The sequence below is a fragment of the Chiloscyllium punctatum genome, chromosome 48, assembly GCF_047496795.1.
Source record: "Chiloscyllium punctatum isolate Juve2018m chromosome 48, sChiPun1.3, whole genome shotgun sequence".
NCBI classification, from domain to species: Eukaryota; Metazoa; Chordata; class Chondrichthyes; order Orectolobiformes; family Hemiscylliidae; genus Chiloscyllium; species Chiloscyllium punctatum.
The window spans coordinates 61,720,830-61,742,987 of NC_092786.1; the positions used below are offsets into that span (position 1 = coordinate 61,720,830).

General features: G+C 42.6%; 1 protein-coding gene across 4 annotated transcripts in view; it reads right to left on the bottom strand.

Moving 5' to 3' along the window:
* Positions 1-22,158, bottom strand: part of trpm7 (transient receptor potential cation channel, subfamily M, member 7) — a 191,139-nt gene that overhangs the window by 96,230 nt on the left and 72,751 nt on the right. For all 4 annotated transcript variants that reach the window (XM_072565434.1, XM_072565433.1, XM_072565435.1 and 1 more), the window contains 7 exons: positions 19,255-19,334; positions 13,063-13,101; positions 7,701-7,899; positions 5,064-5,277; positions 4,533-4,657; positions 4,258-4,429; positions 1,988-2,162 (listed from right to left, as the gene is read on the bottom strand). In XM_072565434.1, the coding sequence (XP_072421535.1) occupies positions 1,988-2,162; positions 4,258-4,429; positions 4,533-4,657; positions 5,064-5,277; positions 7,701-7,899; positions 13,063-13,101; positions 19,255-19,334 (1,004 nt within the window). The remainder of the gene's footprint in view (positions 1-1,987; positions 2,163-4,257; positions 4,430-4,532; positions 4,658-5,063; positions 5,278-7,700; positions 7,900-13,062; positions 13,102-19,254; positions 19,335-22,158) is intronic.

The following is a 22,158-nucleotide window of genomic DNA, read 5'->3' on the forward strand; positions in this document are numbered from 1 at the left end:
GTCTGTAGTAAATGTTAGTTGCTCAAGGAATTCCAGCTCAGAGTCAATGAGCTGGAGTCTGAGCTTCAAACATTGCGACTCATCAGCAAGGGGGAAGAGTTACCTGGACACTGTGCTTCAGGAGACAGTCACACCCCTTAGACTAACTAACTCTAATTCAGCCAGTGGTCAAGGACAGGAGGGTGTGGTTGTGGGTGAGGTAGGTCAAGATATCTAGGAGCTAGTGTTACAGGAGCCTCAGCCCTTGTCCAACAAGTTCAAGAACCTTGCTCACTATGTGGAATGTGGATGAGCTTACTGACCTCATGTCCCTCGAGGAGACTGAATAGTTCGTCAACTTTACAAACACCTTTCAGTTCGCCTGGACTATTTGGATACCTCCCTCCCCTTCCAGGATCTTTCCATCTCCATTTCCGGCGACCAACTCAACATGGACATCTACTTCAAATCCGACTCCCACAGCTACCTGGACTGTATCGCCATCCACCGCACCTTCCTGTAAAAACACTATTCCTTAGTCCCAATTCCTCCACCTCTGCCATAACTGCTCCCAGGAGGACCAATTCCACTCTAGAACATACCATCTGGTCTCTTACTTCAAGGACCACAATTTCCTCTCCCACATGGTCAACAATGCCCTCCAGCATATCTCTTCAACTTCCCACACCTCTGCCCTTGAACCCCACTCCTCCACCTGCAACAAGGATAGAGCCCCCTTGGTCCTCACCTTCCACTCCACCAATCTCTGGATACAAAGCATCATTCTCTGCCATTTCAGCCACCTACAGTCAGACCCCACCACCAGAGATATATTTCCTTGCCCACCCTTCAGCATTCTGCAGAGACCATTCCCTCCACGACTCCCTCAATAGATCCACACACCTCACTAACCCACCCTCCCCTCCTGGCACCTTCCTCTGCCACCGCAGGAAGTGCAAAACCTGTGCCCACACCTCCCCCCCTCACCTCCATCCAAGGCCCCAAAGGATCCTTCCACAGACAGCACAAATTTTCCTCCACCCCCAAACACCTCATCTACTGTGTCAGTTGCTCTTGATGTGGTCTCCTCTACATTGGGGAGACAGGACGCTAACTCTCAGAACGTTTCAGGGAACATCCCTGGGACACGTGCACCAAACAACCCCACCGCCCTGTGGCCGAACCTTCGACCCCACCCCACAACTTCCAGTCTGCCAAGGACATGGAAGTCCTGAGCATCCCCCACCACCAAATCCTAGCCACCCAATGTCTGAAGAAAAAAAAACACTTCATCTTAGGCCTTGGGACCCTCCAACCTCGTGGAATCAATGTCAATTTCACCAGTTTCCTCATCACTCTTCCTTCCACCTTATCCCAGATACAACCCTCCAACTCGACACTGCCCTCTTGAACTGTCCTATCTTCCTTCCAACCTATCACTCTCCCACCTTCATCTACCTATCGAGTTCCTAGCTACCTTCCCCCCAGCTTCACCCTCTTCCTTTGTATCTCTCAGCACCCCTGGGGTCCCCACCCACATTCCTGATGAGGGGCTTATACCCGAAACGTTGACTCTCCTGCTCCTTGGATGCTGCCTCATCTGATGTGCTTTTCCAGCACCACACTTGGACTCTGAACAGATTGAAGGGATATGGAGCGAAGGCAGGAAAATGGGGGTGAGGAGCATATCAGCCTTGATCAAATGATGGAGCTGACTTAATGGGCCAAATGGCCTCATTCTGCTCTTATATCTATGAACAATAATACATATATGGGGAAAGAAAAAAAGAGTTCTGATAAGTCATTAATCTGAAAAGTCAATTGTTGACCCTTCCATATATACTGCCTGAATTGCTGAGTATTTCCAACAGTTCCTGCTTTATTTCAGATTCAGACAACTTAAATAAGCAGATTGGTTCAACATTAATTAACATACAAGTACACCACATTCATTTCTCCATACTATCAAATGCTATGCTCATGCATAGATTAAAAGTCAGTTTCTTACCCTCCCTCCTCAGTCTGTTTATGCATGTAGGCCAGAAGATCTGCAGCCCGACCTGTTCCTTCACACACCACAACAGGAACTGGGGGGTTCTCCAGAAGATATTCCAACACAGTGGGGATTACATTAGGGCCACCTTCAAATATCAAAGCAACAACTGGTACACCTTGGCCAATTCCTGCAAAAAGGCAACAACATTAACAAAGAAATTTTATTTTTACTCATGCTTAGGAGGACAGGAGAATAAAAGTACTTTTGTAAGCAGATACTAATTCATATGAATGGCAAACCAGAGTAAAAATGTGATGATCTGACACGATCAGAGACAAGTACAAAGTATATCTAAAGAAATCAGTTTGCATCCAGGATCCTCTTGAAAAAGTCATTACCAGCTGCACGCTGCTGAGCAAGAAGCAAATATATAAGGCACCAGATCAATACCATTATGATACTGAAAATGTTGTGTGGGCTGGAGTTGAAGATCAAATAATAGTATTCATCATCCCAAAAGACACCGCTCAATGCAGCTGTAAGAAAAAATTCTAAAATTGAGCTTCTTGTTTAAATACCATAACTTTTAAACTGTCTCCGAGACATATAGTCAGAGATGTACAGCATGGAAACAGACCCTTCGGTCCAACTTGTCCAAGCTAACCAGATATCCCAACTCAATCTAGTCCCACCTGCCAGCACCCAGCCCATATCCCTCCAAACCCTTCCGATTCATAAAAGCATCCAGATGCCTTTTAAATGTTGCAATTGTACCAGCCTCCACCACTTCCTCTGGCAGCTCATTCCACACCCATACCACCATCTGTGTGAAAACGATGCCCCTAAGGTCTCTTTTATATCTTTCCCCTCTCACCCTAAAACTGTGCCCTCAGGAATCTCCCACCCCAGGGAAAAGACTTTGCCTATTTATCCTATCCATACCCCACATGAATTTATAAACGTCTAAACGGTCACCCCTCAGCCTCCGAGGCTCCAGGGAAAACAGCCCCAGCCTATTCAACCTCTCCCTATAGCTCAAATCCTCCAACCCTGGCAACATCCTTGTAAATCTTTTCTGAACCCTCTCCAGTTTCACAACATCCTTCTGATAGGAAGGAAACCAGAATTGCACACAATATTCCAACAGTGGTCTAACCAATGTCCTGTACAGCCGCAACATGACCTCCCAACTCCTGTACTCAATACTCTGACCAATAAAGGAAAGCATACCAAACATCTTGTTCACTAGCCTATCGACCTGCAACTCTACTTTCAAAGAGCCATGAACCTGCACTCCAAGGTCTCTTTGTTCAGCAACACTCTCTAGGACCTTACCATTAAGTGTATCAGTCCTGCTAAGATTTGCTTTCCCAAAATGCATTTATCTCAATTAAACTCCATCTTCCTATTCCTCGGCCCACTGGCCCATCTGATCAAGATCCTGTTGTAATCTGAAATAACCTTCTTCACTGTCCACTACACCTCCAATTTTGGTGTCATCTGCAAACTTACTAACTATACCTCTTATGCTCGCATCTAAATCATTTATATAAATGACAAAATGTAATGGAATGAGCACCGATCCTTGTGGCACTCCACTGGTCACAGGCCTCCAGTCTGAAAAACAACCCTCCACCACTACCTTTGAGCCACTTCTGTATCCAAATGGCTAGTTCTCCCTGTACTCCATGACATCTAACCTTGCTAACCAGTCTCCAATTGAGAACCTTGTCAAATATTTGACTGAAGTCCATATATATCAAGACCACTGCTCTGCCCTCATCAATCCTCTTTGTTACTTCTTCAAAAAACTCAATCAAGTTTGTGAGACATGATTTCCCACACATAAATCCAAGTTGACTATCCCAAATCATGATCAAATGAACACTGAAGTGGTTTGCTCAAATGAGTTACCCACACAAAAATACAGATAAAGTTCCCATATGGCTGCTTTCTCATTAGAGAAACTAAGTCAACTGGTGGCGATTTAATTGGAGGGTAACCATTCCTCAGCTGAGGGGAGATGTTGAGAAGGAGAATCCTTCATAGTAACCTCAGTTAGTGTTGGAATTGTACTCATGCTTTTGCCATTGCCCTGTATCACAAACTGGCTACATAGCCAAGAGAATTAACTGGTACCCATAAACTGTACAATTATAGACTCTTTCCTAATTTCATATTCTAATTGGGTAACTCAAATGACAAGTGAACAAGCCTCCAAACTATTAATCTATATCTACAAATTATTTGCCATTCCTTGGTCTAGGAATGTCTGAACTCACTTGCATGAATCTTCTGAAGACTGATGTGTTTTTCCAGCTCCCGCCGAAGCCTTACTTCAGCGCCATACTTCCCAACTGTTCCATCATCAACCAAAATAAAATGGGAATGCAAACTGTTTAGAACATTCAGCTTACTCAAAGGGTTCAGTAATGTCTGGTATGGGGCGATAACCTGCAAATTAAGAGAAATATCAAGTTACATGAAAATTTTTTTTTAAAGAAAGGGACTTAAAATTCAACAATGCTGAACTTCAATTGAAATGTCATGGTCTCACATCTCTTCCAATAAGATCATTCCTATTTTCAATCACACCCCAAGGGGAAATTCCAATTGTGCAAATCTTCCGAGATGAACGTGAAATGTGCTCTTTCAGTGCATCACCAACATGCTTCACAACACCTAGAAGGAAACAATATTTAAATAATAGCAGATGGAAAAGTTCAAATTGCTCTTGCTCAATGAGCAGACCAAAAATTAAGTGGACTCATATTATGCATATACTCCTATCAATATTGGAAACCATGGCCCATTTTAATGTTTTCCAATCAGTAGCAAACATAGCTTTAGATGATCAACATCAATGGAGCATGACTTATTTAAAATAACTACTAAAAATGCTTTTAGTGAATTTACAGGTACAGATGGATTATGCAGGTCTAACTCTTCACTCACCCTTTTATTTACATGCAAAAATCAGTTAAGGTACCAGGCAAGTTGAGGAATTTGACAGAACATCATTGCTGGCCAATGGCTTGGTTAGGATTCAATCACCCTGTCAATTGTTCAGCATTTCTTTTTGAAATACCTGCATTCACTCCTCCAGTTAGAATCCAGGCTCCTGTGGTCACAGCTGCTTTGATTAAGCCTTTTCCAACAACCTGCTTAATGCGTGGATGAAGTTCAAAGTTTTGCATTCCTCCATGTACGGAGATGACAAGTTTAGGTAATTCCATTTGCCATTCTTTCAGCATTAGTCTTAAAACAGCTTCAGGCTTTGTGTCATAGGACAGTCGTGCATACTATGCCATTTCAATAAAAAGATATGGATATTGGTCAGTTGCACACAATGCCCAAATGGAAAAAAAACTTTTTGTTCATTATCACAAATTTAACTTCAATCTTGATTACAATAGGATTCACAAAATACATTAGTCAACTCCTCACTTGGCCAATACTGGATTAGTGGTGCTGGAAGAGCACAGCAGTTCAGGCAGCATCCAACGAGCAGCCTGAACTGCTGTGCTCTTTCAGCACCACTAATCCAGTATTTGCTTTCCAGCATCTGCAGTCATTTTGTTACCTCATTGATTTTTTCCTCACTTGGCCAACTCTAAATTAATTGTCAGTGACTGCATTTCAAAGTAACTCATTGTACATGAAGCCCTTTGAGAAATCAGAATCACACTCGCTCTTCCAGGCTGCCAAAGACAACTATCTACATGAATGGAGTTCAACTACAACAGAAGTGAACAAGATTAAGCGAGCTGCTGTGGGCTACTATCAGGTATCTCCAAGCAGCTGATTCAAACTTATACTTATGAAGGCCTCCAAAGTAACCATTCTCAAACCCTTCCTCAGGGTTGAATGTGCAGAAGAACATAATATTATGTTTGACTTTCAAAACAGAATTTCAGGCTCTTGCAACATTAGGTATACCTTTTATTACATAACAGAAAACATGCAAACCTACAATCAAAAGGAGATCAGAAACGTGGAGCTCTGCAGTGAGTAAGTCACTTCCTGACTCCTCAAAGCCTGTCCACCATCTGGAAGGCACTCGTTAGGAATTTGACAGAATGCAATCCATTTGCTCAGATGAGTGCAGCTCCAACAATGACACCATTCAGGACAAAGCAGCCCACTGATGGACACTTAATCTACTAGCTTCAACAATCACTCCTGTCACCATCAGCAGTCAGGAGTAACAGTGTGTGTCATCTACAATAACTCACCCAGGGGTCCTCTGATAGAACCTACAAACTCACAACCTCTACCACCCAGGAGGACAAGGGCAGCCAATGCATGGACTGTGGTTCAAGAAGGCATGTCGATACCAACATCTTAGCTGCCCCAATCTGTGATGCCCACATCTCATGAACAAATAAGTACCATATATACTCCTGTATAGGTCAAATTTTGAAGGTGGCTGTTTAAAGATGAAATTAGGGGGTCAACTAATACATGGACACAAGTTTTGAGGGGCTGAAATTAATGCTGCAGTTCAAAATATTATATTATTAGCAAAAGTTGATTTGATCGCACAAGTAATTTCAGGTGAAGAAGAAAAACACAATGAATTTAATCGGATAAAAGCAAGAATCCAATCTGAAAATTTAACATGTCAATGATTCATTGAAATCCTGCAAAATCACACTGTTCAACACCTTCATGGCCTGGTATAATGGCAGATTGAAAATTAAACATTCAATTCGGAATATGTAAGCGTCTTGAATTTTCCCGCCAAATTCTTCCATTCCCCCCCTCCATTTACTCTCCTTTGTTATGAACCTCAACAACATTATCAAACTTGTAAAAGAATTAATGATATATTGGTGTGTAGCGAATATATCTCACTTTCATTCAGACATGATGGCACAATTAAAATGATTAACATTTTAGCAATATTAACTTTTGCATGTATAGTGAACAAAGTGAGCTAAGTACCGATAGAGTTAGTATCGGTCTGAATGCATGAATGAATCAAAGTGTGCAGTGGTAAACCAAGTGCAGTAAGTAGTCATGAATGAATGAATAGAGATGCAATATAGTAAACAAAGAGCAATGAACAGACTTACCTGAATGAATGAATAAATGCAATTTAATGGGATATAGTAGGGTCAACTTTTATACGAGGTTATATGGAAAATACAAGCAGTTTTGGTCAAAATAAGGGGTGGACCTGAGATCAACCTATACACAAGTATATACAGTAAGAAAAGTTACTTCTGTTGAAAACCAAAGTCTGTGCATGTTCTGCATTTTCTTACAAATTCGTGATTCAAGTATGTTGCTGCCTCTTCAAAGGTGAAGAATTTCACTAAATTTATCAACAAACATAATTCACAAAAACATGCTACCCTCAGAAATTTTTATTACAAGTGAGCTTGACCAAACAGAAAATGAAACATGACAATAGAGTATTCATTAGTCACTGTAGGTTAGTTTTATTGAATACGAATATTTGACAGATGAGAATCAACTTCCTTCATTTGGAAAATTTAACTTGTCATATGACTTTTCCTTCTAAAAGGGCTTTAAAAGTTTGTCATTCCCACAGCTGGACAACTGAAATTAGGCAGCACCTCATACTCAAGGTAACATTTTGACTGCAGATACCAGAACAAGTACCTCACTAAATTGACACAAAATCAACTATGGGTGTGCAGAATCACTTGACTAACTTAATACATCTATAAAGAAACAGAACTCAAATTCTACAAACCTTAGCCCTGTAAGAATGCGACCCTCCCTGAAAGTTAATAACTCCATAAGCATCTGTCGGACTCTCATTAGTATGTTTTTCCACTGACCATTCCTCTTTCTCCAAGTTTTCAGTCTCACCCAATTTTACATCGGAATACTTCATTGCCAGGCTTGCAGTGAAGCCAAGATGCTGCCGGACGAGGCGTCCACAACAACACCTGTCAGAATGCAGATGATCATGAATTAAGGCTTTGTAAGTGCAACATGTCATGACCTACTCCAAGTAAAAAAGCTTTTGGAAAAGGTATCTTGCAAACTCTAAAATTACCTTTCATAAAAATACCTCAACTTAAATAAAATCTACAATTTTCAGTCATTACCCATCTGTCAAGGTGATAGAATATGCATCATTTAAATACAGACGTTCTAAGCATGGAGAAAAACAAACTTTAGTGGGCAGATTGGAGGAGATGATACAATCATAATTTATTAACTATAACACTTATCAAAATTCAGGCACTTAAGGGACCCTCATTCAATTAAAACTATAAGCAGTTTAAACCATGACTATACACCAACTTAGGGCACTGTCCACCACTTTCACCCTCTCCCCAGCTTCACTAATAATTTTTTTATATCTATGGAAGTAATTTTGTTGAAATTAAGAAAAGATCTTTCATTTTCATTCAAAGTAATTTAAGCACAACAGTATATTTTGGATATACGTTGAAGTGGAATCAGTCAGTGTCAAGTTAGACAGCAGGACAAACTGTGAGGATGAATACAGATAGAAGGGAAGTTGGATGGCAAATGCCATTCAATTCAATTCAATTCAATGTATATCTTGGGTCAACAACAGTGAAGAAAAGCATAATATTAATGGCTAGGTTTTGCTTTAACCTGAAAGAGATATGAGTGCATGCACACATACTTTTACACTGGTGGAAGACAAAGAAAAAAATTAAAATTAAATTCTAGAATAAGCAGTGGAGGCATTATTTAGGATATGACATGAGTGGGGCAAGATATTTGTGCACTGTCATATGACACTGTAGTCTTGGAAAAAGGTTAAAAACTTCACTTGGATCAAGTGCTTTAGTTACACAGATAGCTTCAAACAGTTGGGATCTCTTAAAATTGGAGCAGAGTAGGTTATGGATGGTTCCAAAAGATTTTCAAAATGAAGACTGATACAATTGCAGAATTATTTCCACTGGTTGAAAGAACACTAACAAGGGAGCATAGACTCTGGGTTTAAATCACTAAGAAATAAGTAAATAACATTATGTCTGATAAAACATCCAAAGGCATTAGAGAGCAAAATTTGCTCCAGATCCTCTTCAGGCAATATGAAGCCAAGCAACCAAAATTTGGTCAAAAAGATATATTTGACAGAGCTGGGGTGTGCGCAGGCGAAAGAGGTGGATTTAGGGAGGTCCAGTGCTCAGGGACGTAGCAGCAGAAGACATAACCACCAATGGCGAAGCTACTAAAAAAGGAACTGAATAAAAAAAAGGTCAGAATGGCAGCAGCACAGATTTGAGAGTTGTGGAGTTCGAGATGATTAGAAAGAAGGACAAGACCATAGACAGTATTGAAACAAGGATGAGAGTTTATAATTGATTTGTTGCTGAATTGGGAGCTGGCATATGTTAATGAGGCGAAAAATGCAAGTTATGACACAGTAAGCCGAACTCTGGATAAGCTGAAGTTCACAAAGGATACAAAGATGACCAGCCAGGAGTGCATTGGAATTATCAAGTTTAGATGTAGCAAAAGCTGAGAATTTTTCACCAAGGATTATTACAGCATGGAATGTCTTTAAAACGGAGATGGAGGTGATCATTTAAGGAAGTATTTGAAAAGGTAAACCTATAAAAAGGTGATGAAATCAGAGAAAAATGTGATTAGAATAGATAGCTTTAATTGCGGAGCTTAGCATCTATACAGAAGCAACAAGCTTTATGAACAATCTCCTGCATTATAATTTTTATTGATTCTATAATTGGTTTGAATGCAGTGTGTTTTTGGATACCCCAAGGTTATGAAAAGCACCACACACATGCAAGGGTTTTTTTCCCCTAATCAACAGTACCTTGCCAAGCAGCAAGCTTGATTTAGAATCTTGTTAATACATTATTCTGTTTGGCTGACTGCCAGAACTTCAAGGAACACACATGCCAAATGCTAAATTATGGCTGATCTGTTTGAAATGAATCATGTTAAACCGGTTTCTAAACCATCCATCTTCCAATTGTAAGGTGCCAGTGCTTACAGGTGTCAGATCATTTAATTTTAATGTCGGCGAACAGGGGTCACTTTGCCAAGTGTTGCATTAAAGAGAAGCTCCAAAATATACTTGTTTTTTTGCTATTGCAAGTACAAGCACAAAAGTGCACCTTTCTGAGGGAGTTGGCATCTTGTCCTTTTATCAGGTTGGAATTCTACACCCAATAGGATACTCCAGCGCCAAGCAGCAGCTACCCACACTGGACAAAGGCATAGTCCAGTAAATCAGCAACTTTTTAAATTCTAGAATTTACTGTCAATGAAAAATTGTGACAAGACATCAAAACAGTCACTGGCATCTAAGAAAAAAAAACTAGAGATTCAGATACTCAAAGCTTTTTAAGCTTTTGTTATGAATTTTGTCCTTACAAAGTACAACTGCACATTGAGATCTAAATACTGCGAGTGTGTTGTGCCAATGGTCAGATCAGTATCACCATCAATGACATTATTAGTTTAAAATGCTTTGTCCTTCACAGTACATGGGTACCCATGTGCCACATAGATCTAATGACAGAAGGTATTTCTCTGTCAAATTAGCTCCCACCATTCTAAATGCTTTATTTTTGTAATGACGTGGAGAAGCTGGTGTTGGACTGGGGTGTACAAAGTTAAAAATCACATAACACCAGGTTATAGTCCAACAGGTTTATTTGGAAGCACTAGCTTTTGGAGCGCTGCTCCTTCATCAGGTTGCAGAGCATAAGACACAGAATTTATAGCAAAAGATTACAGTGTCATGCAACTGAAATGATATATTGAACAAACCTAGATTGTTGTTAAGTCTTTCATCTTTTAGAATGGGTTGCAGGTTTCAGTTCATTAATATGTAAATCCCAGAACTTCTCATAAGGTTTTATAACAAAATGTGACATCTCAGCTCAGACAATACATTAAAGGTCTGAGGTTAGAGTCTGTCAGTAACCCAATCTTGAGTCAGACTGGTTCTACTTCCAAAGTAGAATTTACAAAATATTACACGGATTAACTGCCGTGAAGATTGTTTTGCGCAAAAATTGCACAGAAAGTACCTCCAAATACCATTGAGGAAATATAAATTCACCCCATAGACGTATGCATGCGAGAGTGAGTGAGTGTGTGCATGAGAGTGAGAGTTCACATGACAGAGTGTGTGTTTGCGTGTGGGAAAGCTTGGTAAAGCATGTGTAGGAGTGTGATGGAGTATAAGCCTGTGAGAGTGTGTCTGTCTGTGTGAGTATGTAAGAGAGTGTGTGTATATGTGCTTGTGTGAGAGTGAGAGGGGGAGGACAGAGACAGGACGGGAGGGGAGAGCGAGAGAGAAAGAAAGAAAGAAAGAGAGAGAGAAAGAAAGAGAGAGAGAAAGAAAGAGAGAGAGAAAGAAAGAGAGAAAGAGAGAAAGAACGAAAGAAAGAAAGAGAGAGAGAGGAAGGGCGGGGGGGGATGAGAGGGCGGGGGGGGATGAGAGGGCGGGGGGGGATGAGAGGGCGGGGGGGGATGAGAGGGCGGGGGGGGATGAGAGGGCGGGGGGGGATGAGAGGGCGGGGGGGGATGAGAGGGCGGGGGGGGATGAGAGGGCGGGGGGGGGATGAGAGGGCGGGGGGGGGATGAGAGGGCGGGGGGGGATGAGAGGGCGGGGGGGGATGAGAGGGCGGGGGGGGATGAGAGGGCGGGGGGGGATGAGAGGGCGGGGGGGGATGAGAGGGCGGGGGGGGATGAGAGGGCGGGGGGGGATGAGAGGGCGGGGGGGGATGAGAGGGCGGGGGGGGATGAGAGGGCGGGGGGGGATGAGAGGGCGGGGGGGGATGAGAGGGCGGGGGGGGATGAGAGGGCGGGGGGGGATGAGAGGGCGGGGGGGGGATGAGAGGGCGGGGGGGGATGAGAGGGCGGGGGGGGATGAGAGGGCGGGGGGGGATGAGAGGGCGGGGGGGGATGAGAGGGCGGGGGGGGATGAGAGGGCGGGGGGGGATGAGAGGGCGGGGGGGGATGAGAGGGCGGGGGGGGATGAGAGGGCGGGGGGGGATGAGAGGGCGGGGGGGGATGAGAGGGCGGGGGGGATGAGAGGGCGGGGGGGGGATGAGAGGGCGGGGGGGGGATGAGAGGGCGGGGGGGGAGATGAGAGGGCGGGGGGGGAGATGAGAGGGCGGGGGGGGATGAGAGGGCGGGGGGGATGAGAGGGCGGGGGGGAGATGAGAGGGCGGGGGGGGAGATGAGAGGGCGGGGGGGGAGATGAGAGGGCGGGGGGGGATGAGAGGGCGGGGGGGGATGAGAGGGCGGGGGGGGATGAGAGGGCGGGGGGGGATGAGAGGGCGGGGGGGGATGAGAGGGCGGGGGGGGATGAGAGGGCGGGGGGGGATGAGAGGGCGGGGGGGGATGAGAGGGCGGGGGGGGATGAGAGGGCGGGGGGGGATGAGAGGGCGGGGGGGGATGAGAGGGCGGGGGGGGATGAGAGGGCGGGGGGGGATGAGAGGGCGGGGGGGGATGAGAGGGCGGGGGGGGATGAGAGGGCGGGGGGGATGAGAGGGCGGGGGGGATGAGAGGGCGGGGGGGATGAGAGGGCGGGGATGTTATTCAACTATATGGGTTTTTCTGACAATCGGCAATGGATTCACTCATCATTAGACTTGAAACTCGAGATTTGTATCAAATTCAAATTCCACCATCCACCATTGTGGGATTCAAATCCAAGTCCCTAAAACATTACCTGGGTCTCTGGACTAACAATCCAGTGATAATATCACTGAATCGTTGCCTCTTGTATAGTATAAAAGACCAACTTTTCTATTTAAATAGACAAAAATGTTTAACACGGTATGATTAAAAACAAAAGCAAATTGCTGGAATTACAGATTTTCAGCATCTTTAGTATACTGCTATAGTTATTAGTTGAAAAATTGCATATTTGGCTAAAAATTGTAAAATGTTCAAGAAAAACAATTAAGTTGGAGAGTAGGAAATATGACTGAGACAAAAGTTTAGCTTATATAGGGTCCACAAATCTCAAACTACACTCGGATCTGAAAATGTTCCTCTCAGCATCCAGCTCTACCAGTGCTCCAGAGTAATAAAAAAATGTCTGCCACCCTAACCACAACGTGCCATTCAAAACTCACCTGACCAATTGCTGGCAAATCTGACATCCTGGTAAGCATCTAGAACCAAGAAAAAGTAACAAATCAACCTTATGAAAAACAAGACAAATACTTAGCTGCATATATGTCATGAAATTAGTTTTAACATCAAGAAAATGTCCTCACTATTAAAAACTGGAATGTAATCATATGACTGATAAGAAACTATTTGACCCATAAAAAGCTTCAAAGAGACAGGGATTTAGAGAGGGAACTGCAAAGACCAGGCCAGCAACTGATAGAGGGGTGAACAGAATGTAAGGTGCACAAGAGGTCAGAATTGATAGGGAGAAAACATCTGTTAGAGGTGACAGTTGACTGGAATTTAATGCTAAGTAGGAAATAGGCAGGATGAGCTCAATTTTGCAGAGGTAGGAGGAGGAGACTGGCTGGGAGAGTATTGGAATGGTCAAATCTGAAGTTAGGAGAAAGTGAAGACTGCAGATGCTGGAGATCAGAGCTTAAAAATGTGTTGCTGGAAAAGCGCAGCAGGTCAGGCAGCATCAAAGGAGCAGGAGAATCGACGTTTCGGGCATAAGCCCTTCTTCAGGAAAATCTGAAGTCAGCCAAATAATCAGCAGCCAATAAGCTTAGGCTGGCCAGTGATGGTGCTGTTTAGGTGATTCAATATGAGACAACAGTAATGGGGGAAAGGAAGCAAAATTGGCTTCGTTTTCCCTTTTGCAGGTCCTCTACTAGCTACTAGAGAGGAGTGAAACAAAGGAAAGGTAGCTCCTCTCAAATGGACAATGATGGAAAGGATTGTGGTGTACATGGTCAGCACTATCAAAATCTGCAGGCAAGCGAGGAAAGATGATGGTTTAACATTGTCACAGTGAATACTATATGACTCTGATAACATCTCCAAAATAATAAGTTTGTGATCACCAAAAAAAAAGCCCAGCTGAAGCTCCAGGACATCAATCCAAATCTTATGACTCCGGTAATTCAACACTGACAAGCTGCAGCATATAAAGAACACAAACATGACTAAATCGCTGCCAGCTATTGTGATGTTTATTACCTTCAGTTAGAGATTTTAGATTTGCCTTGGTCATTTTCAAAGGGAACAAACCAGTATTTAAACGGAATCTAATCTAAATTTTCATTGCTTTCAGTAAAACTTTTAACATCTCATCTCATTTCAGATTTATTCATTTTGATTGACCACTGCTTCCTATTCTAAAGTCCATTAATAAACCACAAATTTGGGCAGGGTGTTGTTTCTTTGTGTGCGCATGCACGTGTGTGCAAATGCAAATAAAATTCTCAGGATGCCTGCCATTATCCACCTGCTCCCAGGTTTTAGTATTATGCTAGTGGAACTGCCTTGGACATAGCACTATACAATCAACTATGTAAAATTGCTATCATAATACAGCTAAAATTATCTTACAAAGGAATCTAGCAACTAGAAATTATTTTTGAAAACTAAAATAACTAAGCCAAGTTTGCAAAGTAGATATATCAACAAGGAAAATTATTGAAAACTAAGCAAGGTTTTGGTCCCAGCTGATTCTATCACTGGACAAGTCAGATCCCAGAATTGGTTTGATAGATTATATTTTTTTTACAAAAAAAATGAAAGTTTTTCCCACCTAAGCACACAAGGGTGCAGATTTAGTTTTAATATTGAAACAGAAGTTTGCCACACAAAATAAATAAAAATAAACTAAATCAACCTACCTACACGTAGCAGTTCAAACATTTCAAAATATACAGCAAATAACAATCATCTAATCGTCAACATCACCTTACTTCCTGATCTGCAAAGTTCACAGGCTAAACTCTTTCACTGAAGTAATATATTTTCCTAACTGTTCTGAAGGATCTTCTTGAGCAACTAACTTACACCTTACCCCAGTCAGATTTCTTCCATATTGAACTCAAAAGTTTTTGAATAAATTTGAAAAGAAACTTGCTCATCTTAGATTCTGCTAAAGCCAATAGCTCAATGCTTTCTCTTTTCTATCATAAAGCTCCCATAATAGAATAAACTTCCTACAGGGTTCCTTGCATCGCCTGCTGTCTGGCACATACTGGCTTTAAAGTTATGGTTCAGGAAAGATCAAGCTAACTAATCTAAAACCCTTTTACAAAAAGATAAACCAATCTACATGCCACTAGTTTTAAATTCAAACTCAAAGAAAATTTGTTATATATTTAGAAATTGCACCTTTTCTCACAAAAGCATTCTCTAAAATGGATAAATTTTGATTAAGTATGAATAGCTTTTAAGGAAAAGGAAAGATACTTAATCTTTGAGTTTGCTAAAACAGACAAGGGTTAAGTGACGAGGAGACTATGTATTCTGTCCAACATTTATTAAACAATCTTTTCCAATAGCATAACAAAAGAGGGAAGCAAAATAAAGAATATTAGTAACATTATTCAGTTTCTGCAGTATGCACTATCCAACGGAATTTGAAGAGAAACTCCCTTAAGTTATTGAATGAAATTAGGAGGAAATCTAGGCACAGATAGGTGGTTTTGCGAGGGCGACAGAGACTCACGTTTGGTATGTTGCCTCCCAGGTGCAAGGGTATGTGATGTCTCTGATCGTGTTTTCCCGGTACTTAATGGGGAGGGGGAGCAGTCCCAGGTCGTGGTCCACGTTGGCACCAACGACATAGGTAGGAAGAGGGGTGAGGATGTTAGGCAGGCTTTCAGGGAGCTAGGTTGGAAGCTCAGAGCTAGAACGAACAGAGTTGTTGTCTCTGGTGTGTTACCCGTGCCACGTGATAGAGAGTCGAGGAATAGGGAGAGAGAACAGTTAAATGCGTGACTACAGGGATGGTGCAGGAGGGAGGGGTTACGGTTTCTGGACAACTGGGGTTCTTACTGGGGAAGGTGGGACCTCTATAAACAGGATGGTCTCCACCTGAACCTGAGGGGCACCAGCATCCTTGGGGGGAGGTTTGCTAGTACTCTTTGGGAGGGTTTAAACAAACTCTGCAGGAGCATGGGAACCTGGACTGTAGCTTTAGGGTACAGGACCTTGAGTGTAGGGAAGTTAGGAACAAGGCATCGATCTCGAAGGAGGGTGCTGGAAAACAGGAAGGTGGCTTGAAGTGTGTATACTTCAATACCAGAAGTATTAGAAATAAGGTAGGTGAGCTTGCAGCGTGGGTTGGTACCTGGGACTTTGATGTTGTGGCCATTACAGAGACGTGGGTAGAAAAGGGACAGGAATGGCTATTGCAGGTTCCAGGGTTTAAATATTTTAGTAGGGTCAGAGGTGGGGGTAAAAGAGGGGGAGGTGTGGCATTGCTTGTCAAGGATAGTATTACAGCGGTGGAAAGGACGATGGAGGAAGACTTGCCATCTGAGGTAGTTTGGGCTGAGGTTAGGAATAGGAAAGGTGAGGTCACCCTGTTTGGAGTTTTCTACAGGCCTCCTAATAGTCCGAGAGACGTGGAAGAAAGGATTGCGAGAATGATTCAGGAGAAGAGTGAAAGTAATAGGGTGGTTGTTATGGGGGACTTTAACTTCCCAGATATTGACTGGGAAAGCTATAGTTCGAGTTTGTTAGATGGGTCGGTGTTTGTCCAATGTGTGCAGGAGGGTTTCCTGACACAATATGTAGACAGGCCAACAAGAGGTGAGGCCATACTGTATTTGGTTCTAGATAATGAACCAGGCCAGGTGTTAGACTTGGAGGTAGGTGGGCACTTCGGGGACAGTGACCACAACTCGGTGACTTTTACTCTAGTGATGGAGAGGGATAAGTGTGCACTGCAGGGCAGGAGTTATAGCTGGGGGCAGGGAAATTATGATGTGGTGAGGCATGACTTAGGATGTGTGGATTGGAAAAATAGGCTTCAAGAGAAGGACACAAATGATATGTGGAGATTGTTCAAGGAGCAGCTATTGGGTGTCCTTGATAAGTATGTACCAGTCAGGCAGGGAGGAAAGGGTCTTGTGAGGGAGCCGTGGTTTAATAAGGAATTGGAATCCCTTGTAAAAGGGAAGAGGGTGGCCTACGTAAAGATGAGGCATGAAGGTTCAGTTGGGGCGATTGAGTGTTATAAGGTTGCCAGGAAGGATCTAAAGAGAGAGCTGAGAGCAGCGGGAAGGGGACATGAAAAGTCCTTGGTTGGTAGGATTAGGGAAAACCCTAAGGCTTTCTATAGGTATGTCAGGAATAAAAGTATGACTAGGGTAGGTATCGGTCCAGTCAAGGATAGTAGTGGGAAGTTGTGCGTGGAGGCAGTGGAGATTGGAGAGACACTAAATCAATACTTTTCGTCAGTATTCACTCAGGAACAGGACGTTGTTGCTGATGTGAATATTGAGTTACAAGTGATTAGAATGGATGGCTTTGAGGTATGTAGGGAAGAGGTCCGTGGAATACTGGAAAGGGTGAAAATAGATAAGTCCCCTGGGCCTGATGGCATTTATCCTAGGATCCTCTGGGAAGCAAGGGAGGAGATAGTGGAGCCATTGGCCTTGATTTTTATGTCGTTGTTGTCTACAAGAATAGTGCCAGAAGACTGGAGGATAGCGAATGTGGTCCCCTTGTTCAAGAAGGGGAGCAGGGATAGCCCGAGTAACTATAGGCCAGTGAGTCTCACTTCTGTTTTGGGCAAAGTCTTAGAGAGAATGGTAAGGGATAGGATTTATGAACATCTGGATAGGAATAATGTGATCAAGGATAGTCAGCATGGTTTTGTGAAGGGCAGGTCGTGCCTCACAAACCTTATTGAGTTCTTCGAGAAGGTGACTAAGGAAGCGGACGAGGGTAAAGCAGTAGATGTGGTGTATATGGATTTTAGCAAGGGGTTCGATAAGGTACCCCATGGTAGGCAAATGCAAAAATTACGGAGGTATGGCATTGAGGGTGCGTTAGAGGTTTGAATTAGGAATTGGCTGGTTGGAAGGAGACAGAGGGTAGTAGTTGATGGTAAAGGTTCATCTTGGAGTGCAGTTACTAGCGGTATTCCACAAGGATCTGTTTTGGGACCATTGCTGTTTGTCATTTTTATAAATGACCTGGAGGAGGGGCTTGAAGGCTGGGTGAGTAAGTTTGCGGATGATACGAAAGTTGGTAGAGTGGTGGACAGCGAAGAAGGATGTGGCAGGTTACAGTGGGATATAGATAAGCTGCAGAGCTGGGCAGAAAGGTGGCAAATGGAGTTCAATGTAGCTAAGTGTGAAGTCATTCACTTTGGTATGAGTAACAAGAAGATGGATTACTGGGCTAATGGTAGACTACTTGGTAGTGTGGATGAGCAGAGGGATCTTGGTGTCCATGTACACAGATCTCTGAAAGTTGCCACCCAGGTAAATAGTGCTGTGAAGGCGGCATATGGCGTACTGGGCTTTATTGGTAGAGGAATTGAGTTCCAGAGTCCTGAGGTCATGTTGCAGTTGTATAAGACTCTGGTGCGGCCTTATCTGGAGTATTGTGTACAGTTTTGGTCACCATTCTATAGGAAGGATGTGGAGGCACTGGAACGGGTGCAGAGGAGGTTTACCAGGATGTTGCCTGGCATGGTAGGAAGATCGTATGAGGAAAGGCTGAGGCACTTGGGGCTGTTCTCATTGGAGAAAAGAAGGTTTAGGGGCGATTTGATAGAGGTGTACAAGATGATTAGGGGTTTAGATAGGGTTGACAGTGAGAACCTTTTTCCGCGTATGGAGTCAGCTGTTACTAGGGGACACAGCTTTAAATTAAGGGGAGGTTGGTATAGGACAGATGTTAGGAGTAGATTCTTTACTCAGCGGGTTGAGTGTTCATGGAATGCCCTGCCAGTATCAGTGGTGGACTCTCCCTCTTTATGGGCATTCAAGCGGGCATTGGATAGGCATATGGAGGATAGTGGGCTAGTGTAGGTTAGGTCGGCTTCGGTCGGCGCAACATCGAGGGCCGAAGGGCCTGTACCGCGCGGTATTTTTCTATGTTCTATGATCCTTCTGTAACAATATCCAGCCTAAGTATAGAAATTTCACAAAAGTGAACACAAACAAAAAGTACAACATCAATATTTAACCTTAATCCAAGTAATTCCAGTGCCAGTTGCCCATCATTAAAAATAGATTAAAACAATTTATTGCAGTTTTTATCCCACACCACAAAAAAAATTACAAGAAGAAATGTCTCATCTTAATTCTTCAAAACTAGAAACAAAGCATATTTGAAGCTCAAGCACAACTAAATGTACATTTCTTTACCTGTGTGGGTCTTTTGAGCTTGGAATTATGTAAACACATTCCCTCTTGGTAAAAGTATTCTCTATCCAGGACTTCTGGGACTACGAAATAAAACAAGTAAATGCTTTCATTAGTTCACCAACGAATTCAATGGCAGAAGATCAGCACTGCACGACAGATTCACATATTCTTCTCCAAATCATTTACACAAATTTATACATTAAACGATAAAAGAAAAACAGCAAAAAAAACACAACCAATTCAGATTCTCTTATAAATTTATTTCCATAGTATAATTCATTTTAATTATGACTTTTATTTCTCCTCTTAATAAATGAGGGGGGGGGGGGGGGGAGGGATCCATCCACAAATCCTTCTAAACTCAAATTCTGTCATCTTTGTAAGAACACAAATAATTTAAAAAAAATCAGCTCTCTGAACTTCAGAGTCAAGACTATATGTATCAAGATGGCAGACAGAAAAAAAACTTTAAACAAAATGACTACTCCATAGGATTACCAGCTACTTAAAATAACAATGGAAACACAAACTGCTAGACAAGGGGTATGTAAAGATTAGGTGCTAATCAGTTTGAGAGAGGTTGCAGAGATTTGAAAGTAGAATTAATCATTAAAACATTAGAGGTAGTCCATTCATGAGATTAGCACAGATCAAAAGGTCAGATGCTGAGTTAAAGACAATTTGGCATTTTTCTGGAGAATAGGAAAGAACATGCCAATAAAATGCTTGACAAAACAGATTTATAGGAGACAAGAAAGAATGCATTTAGTAAGGCACGGTGGCTCAGTGGTTAGCACTGCTGCCTCTCAGCACCAGGATCCCAGGAACAATTCCAGCCTTGGGCGACTGTCGGTGTGGAGTTTGCACATTCTCCCTGTGTCTGCGTGGGTTTCCTCCAGATGCTCCAGTTTCCTTCCACAGTCCAAAGATGTACAGGTTAGGTGAATTGGCCATGCTAAATTGTCCATAGTGTTAGGTGCATTAGTCAGAGGGAAATGGGTCTGGGTGGGTTACTCTTCGGAAGGTCAGTGTGGACTTGTTGGGCCGAAGGGCCTGTTTCCTCACTGTAGGGAATCTAATCTAAGAAGAAATCACTTTCATGATGGAGGAAGACGATATCACAGAGATTGAAATATAGTCTAGTTAAGGATGGAATATGGACTTTAAAATTCAACTCAAGATCAAACTGCACAGCCAGATGGCAGAGGCTAGTTCAGTTTAAATAACACATCGAGAGGAAGAATCGAATCATTGGTAAGAAAGCAGTGTTTAAAGTGGAGACTAAAAAGATGGTGCTTGATCGTCTTGATGTTGAAGTTTGTGATTACAGAACATCATTTATGACAAAGTAGGTTACTTAGGGTTAACGAAGTTGGGAGAAAGTACAGCACTGTGGAAGCCAAGTCTGAGAATGATGCCAAGAAAATCATGCAAGTGAGGAACAGAGGAGAACAAATGCTAGAAACCTCAATGGATTGCACAAGCAACACTGCAAACACAGGAACAGAAGCCTTTGCTGTAAAGCCACTGTTAGATTAGATTAGATTACTTACAGTGTGGAAACAGGCCCTTCGGCCCAACAAGTCCACACCGCCCTGCCGAAGCACAACCCACCCATACCCCTATATCTACCCCTTACCTAACACTACGGTTAGCACTTGGAAATTTAGGAATGGAATCACTCACTGTTCATGGAGTGGAACTGAGCCAAATGAATGCAAGCAGAAATGAAATGCTGGATTTAACTATCAGTCAAATGTTCTGCATCTTAATTATTTCTGAGTGTTTGATTTGTCACATTTGTCCTTTCATAACGGTATTTCCTCTCAGATGCTAGGAACTTCAGGGAAGTGAGCATGATTCACTCAACTGGTACCATTTCAGGAACTGGTCCCATACAAGAGTATTTTCAATATTTTCTGAACAAAGAGGTGAAGTTCCAGGAACCTGATGCATTATGTCACTTCTGAGGACTTCCAGTTTTTACTTTCAAAGATTAACTAATTAGCAAAGGAAACAATACTTAAAGGATTTAATTATACACATAGCAACATTACAAACGTGACAAATGGAGTAGAAATAACTCGGGAATGCTTTAGATGCCCCACCCCCCGGAGCAAAACTTGAAAAAAGCCACAAACAGAAAGGATATAACTAGGCACCTTGCATTTTAAATATATTTTCTACTTATTGGTTGCAAATTCAAATAACAGGATTTCACGTTAACTTAAAAGTTTTATGAATGTTTGTAGTGTCCTTCATCTCCCAAACGTCGAAATAATTGCAGAATATAATCTCCTCATATAGAGTATAAATATAATTACAGACACGTTAAAAATGGCCTTCAATACAAAAACACTTTGACATTTAATTATTCCTGTTAAGGTCCTTCACTAACTATTGATTTTAAGTAACCGTATGACAAGTGTGAATTTCAGCCATCAACTCTTAGACAAGATCACATGACTCTCCCATATCCAGACCCTTATGTAGTTACAATCTCACAACTGTTGGCTATATACAAAAATTTTGCCAGCTCATGAGATATGACTACATTTAAAATTAACTATCTGGCACACCCTTATTTCTTGGGCATAAGAAATAAACTAGGAGAAAGTGAGAACTGCAGATGCTGGAGATGAGAGCTGAAAATGTGTTGCTGGAAAAGCGCAGCAGGTCAGGCAGCATCCAAGGAGCAGGAAAATCGACATTTCGGGCATGAGCCCTTCTTCAGGAATGAGGAGGGTGTGCCAAGCAGGCTAAGATAAAAGGTAGGGAGGAGGGACTTGGGGGAGGGGCGTTGGAAATGCGATAGGTGGAAGGAGGTTAAGGTGAAAGTGGGGGCAGAGAGGTTAGGAAGAAGGTTGCAGGTTAGGAAAGTGGTGCTGAGTCCGAGGGTTGGGA